Here is an 8,835-nt window from a genome sequence, read left to right on the forward strand (position 1 = left end):
TGTTTTCCTGTCACAAGAGATCCCGACGATTTTTGATTCACTTCGGATCCCTGATATCTTCGTGAGAGACTCTCCCGCGATGGTGCCGAATCTTCACTTATTTTTCTATCTGTTCGTCTGTTTTTATCTATCTCATCGGGCTGTAACCTCGGGGGAAGGGGGGGGAGGACGCTGACCCTGCGAACAAATCACGAAAGGTTTACGCATAAAAACAAGCGTCATGTCAAGGAGATCGTATAACGTATGAACCTGAGCGTTCCTGATGATGGAGATGCGTTCTGTGATGGCTGTGCGCTGGGGAAGACCCATCGCTTGCCGTTTCGTCCAAGACAAGAACGAGCCAGGTCAGATGGAGAAGTGATCCATCCTGATGTTTGTGGTCCCATCGAAGTGGCATCGAAGAGTGGTTATTGGTACTTCCCTTGCTTCAAGGACGATTGTAGTCGATCTCGTCGGTTCTTTTTCTTCGAGGAGAAGAGCGAGGTGAAAGATACCTCGGAGCAGTCCTCTGATGAGGCCAAGACCCATGAACATGTTTTCAAGAAGTTCCGATCGGATGGACGCGGTGAGTACGTCAACCAGACAGTTGCCAAAATTATGGTGGACCGGGGAATTCATCATCTGATTGGGTGCCCGTACTCGGCGGAGCAGAATGGCGCAGCGGAACGGGAGAATCGGAAGATTGTCGGAGCTGCTCGCTCGATTTGTAGGCGGAAGCGTGCAATACGGCAACTTATATGCTGAATCGCACGGGAAAGTCGTCTGTCAGAGACAAGATCCCGATTGAGCTCTCGAAGGCACAGCGGACTTCAGCATCATGTATAGCAGTTGTCGGAGTAGCGGGTTCGAGAACACGAAGCAGCCAGAGGTCTACAGCATCCGTAGGAAAATTGATCCAAGTTCAGTGCCCGTCTTCAGTGATGCTGACTACGGGATAGCCTCGGTTTGAGAGATGCAGGAAATCTGCATATCGACTTGAAAGAGAATGTCCAGAGGAAGTTGCCTTTCGGAGGGAGTAATGAGACTGAAAGGCAGCCTGGTTGATATATTGAACGTTGGTTCAATGAAGATCAATGAAATACTTAAGGCTTGGCTTGGAGCTGATGCGGACGTGTCTTGCTTATAGTCTGTACGAATGCTAGACATCTCTGTATCTGCTCAAGCTTCTTCAGAGACCAGCCAGGTTCAAGAGATCGTGCATCTCGTTAATCATTTCGCGGGGCTCTGAGAATCACGGATCATGCGAGACTATTAGACGAAGCCGCGCTTCCTGCGGTTCTAAGACCGCTAATCCGAATCTCTCCAAAGAACGGGTATGACGCGGGTATCTAGGCAGCGAAAACGATTGCTTCTTCTAGGACGTTTCCCGAAACCATGGACCTCTCATGGCAAACGCAAAAGATAGAAATGGGAGGCTGATTGAAGCCAAGACTGGCACATCGCCAGTGTACTCGCGACTGAATAACACGCTCGTACGCGGATGACTGTCGCAGTCACCATAGGAAGTGCGTGAGTCTCCGGTGAACCACGACCGTTCCGGTTTTCAGATAAGGGCCGCGGCGGCGCCGACGTAGAGGACAGTCAAGTCAATCATCCGCGAGAATGTGCCGTTTCAAAGACTTATTCCAAAGATGAACTCGACCGGCGAACCAATCTTTCGATGATTCGAATCGCGCGCGCTACATCGTCTGCTGCTCTACCCCCGAAGACCGCTCGTCAGCTGTTAAGTTGCGGTCTCCGGTTGTGTTGACTATTCACATTTGCTGCTTCCCGGAGCTCCGGTGGATAGTGTCCGTCCTAGCCTACCACCCTTGACCGTTCAGTTTGAGGGGGAGTTGGCCGAAGCTAAGCGTGACTGGGAACATATTCGCGACATACATATTTAAGACGACCGTGGGGCTTTTAATTCCGATCTCTACTGAAAAGTCATCGGTCCGAATTCAAAATGACAAAAAATCGTCCAGAAGCTGTGTTCGAACTCGAGTCACAGTTTGTGCTTCGAGTGCCGTCCTGGGTTTCCGGAGAACTTCGTGAAGCGGTTCGTCAGGGAAACAGTAATTTGAAAGATAGACTAGCGATAAAACTCGAGAGTGATAATCGCGTTGGAAGTGTCAGGTCAGTTTCTGACAGATCTTTCGATTTATGGAGAGGGCGTATGCTCTTTCTTATCTTATTTTGTGTGGGATATACTTGCAATCACTCATTCTCTCGCAGGTTCGATTCGTGGAACCTCCCCTCCCGGGTCTACGACCTGCCAAGTGTGATAGAGTCCCACAAAACGCTGGATAGGAAAACTTTCTACAAGACCGCAGACATATCTCAGATAATGATATGCTACGAGCCGGGTACTGCAGCGAGCCTATTTTGTTTTGTACTAATCCGAAACTGTGTCCGAGTCCTCGCGATCGAGCCTCTAATCATCCTCCTCCTCTCAAGGGCAGGAACCGAAGTCAGATGATGAAGCTCCTCTACGGAAGAGGAAAGACGCCTTGACCAAGAAATATCTCTACCCTCACGGAATCACTCCTCCATTGAAAAACGTCCGAAAGAGACGCTTCCGGAAGACACTGAAGAAAAAATATATCGATTTCCCGGAGATAGAGAAAGAAGTCAAACGCTTGTTCAGAGAGGTGAGCTTTTATGACAGCTTCCCAACTATATTTCTCGAGCTCTTGGCTGTGGTGTATCACCGGTTTCCCCCACGTCAGGATAATGAAGCTGAAAGTGTACGATATGAAGTCATTCGAACCGAAGATGAAATGAAAGCTGATGGGAAAGGCGCCATCGAAGTCACCAATCATCCGGGACCTGATCATCAAGGTGAAGACTCACCCTAGATCCCAAACAATACTTCGAGCTCGCGAGGATATTAACAGCTCTGACCGCGATGGATGAGTTTATCGAGTGTATTCCTTCGATGGCATTCCAGGTCCGAGCGGCCACAGCGATCAAACAATGGACGTCGGTGAGCACGATCTTTTCGGGGAACCTCTTTCGTCTTCCGACGAAGAAGGAGAGCAACTCAACATAAATGTCGACTCCACCGATGACTCGAGGAGTCCTCTTAAGAAGACGAAAAGCAGCGATGTTAAGGATCTCGTCACGCAGTTCTCACATGGTATAGTATTCGACAACAGTGTAGGGATATCTTGGCGCATGACTGTGTTAGTAGGGCGAGTTAATTTTCCGTCATTGATCAACTTGACGCGGTTTTATCCTGATCAGCGAGCGAATTCTCGGACATGCTCAACGAGAACCTGGGTGAGGAAAGTAATATGTCGGCGCCAGGACCTTCAAACCTTGAGCGAGGCTATGAAGAGGAAGCAGAAGCTGCTCGGGCACTCGAGTGTGACTTCCCGAAGGACGATGAGGTGTCACAGAATACAGCTTATCATGAGAGACTCGCAGAACTAGACCGCGACATGATCCGACTGACGGTAGGTGAACCCATCCGTAGGGAAGCTCGAGACACTCGAGTGAGGAGAACCACTCAAGATTAAAATCGCATTATCTCATTTTGCATACTTTTCTGCAGGAACAACGTCGACAGCAAGAGGCTGAAATCGCTAACATTGAAAACATGGCTCTGCGCCAGAGATTTCAGTCCCTGTTGCAAAACATCAAGCTCGAACAAGCTGAGAAGCAACGAGAGTATGACAATATCGTTCAGCTTTTACATCAGTGACATAATCCTGTATACACCACAGGTTCCCCTTCGATGTATGGAATGAATTTCGTGCAGAATAAACTACGGGAAAACGATTATTCTGTAGAGCTCTTTCTAAAGATCTTACGGTTCTCTCTGCTGCGCGAATCCCTTGCGAAGACTGCCTGCAAGTGACCTAGTCGATGGTCAACATCTACTTTAATTTTTGCAAGTTCAGAGAGCAATTCCACAAGAGATCCGAACCCTTCCCTCTCGATACCGAGGGTCGTCACGGTAAAGTCTGATCTGGGAAATCAGATGGCATTTTCAGGGACCCTCTGTGGAGGGCAGAGCGCGGGCTTGCGTACATTGAATGCTCCTGCGACGAGCCAACAGAAATTCCGATAAGTTCTCGTGTCGGGCCGTTATGGAGTGAATCATCGAGAGGATGTTCTACAGCAAGATCCCTTACGTGCTGAGGCATAGTGAGACCGCAGCTCGTGTCGGCTCCAGAGCTATGAACCGCTTATGCAGATCAAATCGGTCGCTCGTAATTTTTTTCGGTGCGCACCCCATGTTATTGATTTGATTTTCCGGCGTTCGGGCTCGATCATCCAAGAGCGACCCACGGTTCGGGAAACGTTTCATAATTTCCGTGGGATAAGGCGTTCGCGGCCGGACTCGATCCTGTGGTTATCCGTCAATGATATGGAATCAGCTGAGCTGCCGGACAACCCTTGGTCGTCACATTGGCGGCTGACCATTCCGAACCTCCTCTTCATTAGATGTACCGGTGATTATCAATTGCAAATCGAAGGCGGATCAAGCTGCGAAGGAGCACATGAACCGTTGGGGCCTACGGATTGAAGATGTACCGGGCTTGGTATCCGAACGAGTTTGGTATCCTCCCATAATTAATTTACTGTTCTCATACCTGAGATGAATGATTTCACTCAAATCGGTGACCGGAGCATGAGCCACGGAGTCGATCGAAATAGTCTGGATTTCTGAACTCTTCCGACTCATCCCGGAACTCCTGGCCCTGTAAAGTCCTCAATTGACCCGCCTTGCTTTCTCCTCACGGAAAAGATAACCGTACATCCAGTGCCGAACTCTTGATGGAGCAAGAGCCGAGCCGCCTTGGTGAGTCGGACGCACAAATAGCTCGGCCGACTCGCTGTTCGTCAACTGTCTACCTTGGATACTGTTCTACTCATCCTTGCTTCTTCAGCGTCTGCGGGAATTATCCTGTCCCTGAAGAAGCCGATTTCCTCGGTGTCGTAGGAAGCTGCTGTCTATTATTTTGGACCTAGAACAGATTGCACCGGACCGAGTTCAAGCTGTTTGCACGGAAGGCCGTCAGAGTGGCGGTGCTTCCGGCGGGCCTCTCGTGTGGACGCTTCCTCAATTGGCGTGCTTCTGCCCCATAGCGCGATTCTGCCTGAGGAAATCATTCGCGATTGACGCCGTCACAGCGGATTCAGTCTGCAAGAACTCGTCAGCACTCGGAATCGCACCGGAAGCCTCTCTGGTCCCTGCTCCGCGGCCCAGCTCACCAGAGCCTGCGCAAATGAATCCGGAGGGATACGGAGAGGTGGGTGAATGCCGGAGATAGTCCGAGCTTTTGATTTTCCGGAACTTCCTCCGAAATGACAGACGTTCGGTGATCGATATAATCTAAGGCTCGTACTGTACGGGAGGGTCCCCTAGACTTCGCTCCGCTCGGAGCTGGTCTTCCGGAGAGCCTGAGCAGAAGTGATGAACATGTCTCCCGGAATAGCTGGGGTGCCCGTTGTGAGAAGCTACCGCGGCTTCTGCAGCGGTCGTGATCTTGAATTCCGGGAGTCGGGACCTGCAGAATCGTGGTGCGAATAGCCGTGACTGCATGCGCGACCCGTGAATGGGAAACAGAATTTATCGGGAAATATCATGGGATGCTGGAAATCATCAGTGCAGGCAAACGACAGCTTGGCCTCGAGCACAACATCCACTGGATGCCACCTCGAGGAGCCAAATTTCGCCTGGGTTGCATCAGTCGCCGGAATCCACATAGAAGTTTTCGACGGATGCCAAATTCGCCCCGGCCCCATCGAAGAATGCCAAATTCTTTGAGTACTCCCTACACGAAGCCAAACTTGCACCGGACCACACCGGGTGTTCCCGAATCGATCGCAATTGTGAGGCGACGATATCGAGTGTTTATGTGTCTCGATGATCACCTAGTCCAGCGGAATGTGGACTTGGGAACGAGCAAACATTCTTGCCAAACGCCATTGGATAAGACTCGCCAGCGAGCATTCGACGAAGCTCGCCTCCGTTTCCCTAAGGGTCCGCGATACCACTTGTTTCTATTAGGTGCCGTTCCGCGGTACTGCGGGCAGCGGTCCACGATCACCGTCGGTCACAGACGTAATTACGCTCCAATCAATTTCATGCAAGCGATATTTCGCCCAGTCCTTCGCCACGTTGTTGCACCCATCGATTCTATGTTGGCAACGCGGTAAATGCTCACGAATCGGGGACATTCATCCTTGAGTGATCGATGTTTTCAGTATGGGTCATCAGTCTCCACAGAAAAATCGCCCCGACTCAAGCACCTCTGAGAGCCGACCTTGAAATCCATGAGGAATCAGTTCGGCCCATAGTATCCTCTGCGAAAGCCGCGCCGTTTGAATATCGGTAGTGAGGGAGCTCTCAGGTCGCTCATGCGTACATATGTGTTCCAATGGAGTCTCGCCCATTCCATTGCCGATAGAAGGTGCCATCGTACAGAGCTTCGATAGCAGTTCTCCGCGGAACCTTCGTTATTCGGTCACACTCCATGGGTTTTCGCTTCGCAGATAGTTAATGATTTGAAGGATAAAGTTCCTGCATTCACGATTCGAGCGGAAGGAACAATAGCGAGCTTTGTTCTATCGAATCCTTCCAGCCCGGCCAGAATCACTGGCCTCCCAGCTTGCGAAGAGTCAACACGAACTTTGACTCCTGCCTCGACTTCTCTTCTGCTAGCTATTAGCATAGAAGCGTCGATGGTGCGACGTCAGCAATCACATAGATTTCCAACGGGAAACATGAATCGGTACCCATGCTCATGGAAGCTGACAGCAATATATCAAACGCCGAGGGAGCGGGTTTCGTAAGGTAACAATGGCAATAAACTGGCCAATCGAAATGAGTTCGTTGAACGTTTCATAGGGAAAGTGCGGCGAGGCTCAATCAATTTATCAGTCGATCAGTCCGAAAATACTCCTCATTCCCCCGCCTTCGGCAACGGTCTGTGAATTCCTATCACGGGCAGACGAATCAGCCCGACGTCTGAGCTCGTTGTTCCTCCCGGACGCGACCATTCCCTATTGTTCATAATGTGGATCATGACTCATGACCCCGCAGCTCGACAGCGTAACTGTGGAAGTACAGCGCTTAATCAGTAAAATACTGTTGCAGCGTAGATTTCCTTGATGATCCAGGTGCCCTGCTGTGCGGGATAGCGAATCATGCATAGCAGCGGGAAAAGGAACGCTACGGTTCTAAATTGCATAATTACCGATCGGCTGAAGATCAAGTTCGGAGCGGCTTCCCCTTGGCATGACCAGCGGCGTACACTGTTATGTTTGCCGCGGTGCAGTCAGCGTCGAGTGTTTAGATCGCTCGTATCTTGTATCAGATTAATCCCTCGCCGATCGTGTGCTAGAGTGTCGCTCTGGCGATCTTCGGAAATAGAAAGATGGGCGAGCACGATACAGCACGAATGATCGATCGTTTGGATCAGAATAACGGGTTCCAGATCGCAAGGTTGAGAATTGACTGATCGTTCGCTAATTTGTTGATCGGAATTCACAGCGAACAGTTGCATCATTCGCCGCGTACCCATGCGAGCGGTCTCCATCGAAGCGGGGGGTTTTTCCAATCATATTGACTTCGCGCGAGGTCAGCCGGAGACGCTCTTCACTCGAAGCGGAGGAGGAGTAGACCGACGGCCAACTCCTCACTTTTCTAATTAGAGGAAAATAAGTCTTGAGAGAAAGACGCAATCTAATCTACAACACGATGCAAGCGGATGCAACTACCGCTGAACATGCTGATGAGTTTGTGTTTGGAACCAGATGCGGCGGACCAAGATACGCGTGAGCGCAGCACACAAGCTCCCATCACTGTTTGCAGATGGAAACAAAAATCACGATTTTTCCAAAGTCCGATGGCTTCTGACTCTTTTCCTTCTCCCTCATCCTATCGGTTCGGCAGACCCGGAGCTAATAACCGTCTGGAAGAGAAAGAAAACGCTTTCCGAGTATCCCTATAGCCACGAACAGACCTGGCTGGCTGCAGTACAGCTGCCAAAGGTGTAATTTAATATTTGACTTCCACGAGGACTCGTCTCGCTAACGGTACAGACTGGTTCCGCCGCTTGTTGAACTTCATTCAGAAACGAATATTATCCGTCCCGATTCTTGGCGATTTTATTCGGACTTCCTCATTCGTTGTACTTCTATTCATTAATAGGCAGCATGCGTGCGGCTAGGAGGATTAAGCATGCTGTAAGAATGGATTCTCGCTTCGACGGAACTCTCAGCGGAACTGCGAAAAGACTCGGGCAAGTTCCCTTATCTCGATACACAAACGGGACGGAAGATGAAGTAAAATAAAAAAAACAATCACCGGACCTTCGTGGATCTACTTCAGCCGAGTGATTGAATCGCTGTGGTCTATTCTTAGAGTCGGAGTCGTAGCGTTCCGAGACCCTAATAACATTCACACCCCAGATAACCTCGCGATAGCTTGTTGTTATCCTTTGATATTTTTCGGAGGATTCCGGCAAAGGATCAATCAATTTGGCCATAAACTCGTGTAATTGCAGTAGAAGATGATACGAGGTGGGATTTTCTGTCGTGGTGTTCGCCGTGGAAGTCCATTAGCCAAGACATGGTTATAGGGTCAAGGTGCCCAGCTTGACGTCCTCCCCTACCAGTTCCAACAATCACCTGGGCTTGATTTGGCCAGAATTCCGCGTGAGACATTCGTTGTCCTGTGCTCGTTGGTGCAGCGAAAGTGTGGAACGCGCGGGGGGGATCCTCCGGCATATCGATACGGAAAAACTGTTCGTTTGACCGCGGAATGAAATTATCGCATGCATTGTTCGACTGGCCCATGAGTAGCGGGCCCGCATATCACCCCATCGGCAACAACACTTT

The 8,835-nt window shown here is 50.2% G+C and overlaps 1 protein-coding gene across 1 annotated transcript in view; it reads left to right on the forward strand.

The window, feature by feature from the left end:
- The window catches only part of LOC100899147 (transcription initiation factor TFIID subunit 7), an 11,055-nt gene extending 7,370 nt beyond the window's left edge, over positions 1-3,685 (forward strand). Inside the window, exons 2-8 of the mRNA XM_029112204.1 lie at positions 1,952-2,115; positions 2,215-2,345; positions 2,437-2,630; positions 2,709-2,820; positions 2,930-3,118; positions 3,226-3,437; positions 3,536-3,685. Of these exons, the coding sequence (XP_028968037.1) occupies positions 1,952-2,115; positions 2,215-2,345; positions 2,437-2,630; positions 2,709-2,820; positions 2,930-3,118; positions 3,226-3,437; positions 3,536-3,685 (1,152 nt within the window). The remainder of the gene's footprint in view (positions 1-1,951; positions 2,116-2,214; positions 2,346-2,436; positions 2,631-2,708; positions 2,821-2,929; positions 3,119-3,225; positions 3,438-3,535) is intronic.
- The last annotated feature ends 5,150 nt before the right edge of the window (positions 3,686-8,835 follow it).

Source organism: Galendromus occidentalis, unplaced genomic scaffold, assembly GCF_000255335.2.
Source record: "Galendromus occidentalis unplaced genomic scaffold, Mocc_1.1 scf7180000077485, whole genome shotgun sequence".
Lineage (NCBI taxonomy): Eukaryota > Metazoa > Arthropoda > Arachnida > Mesostigmata > Phytoseiidae > Galendromus > Galendromus occidentalis.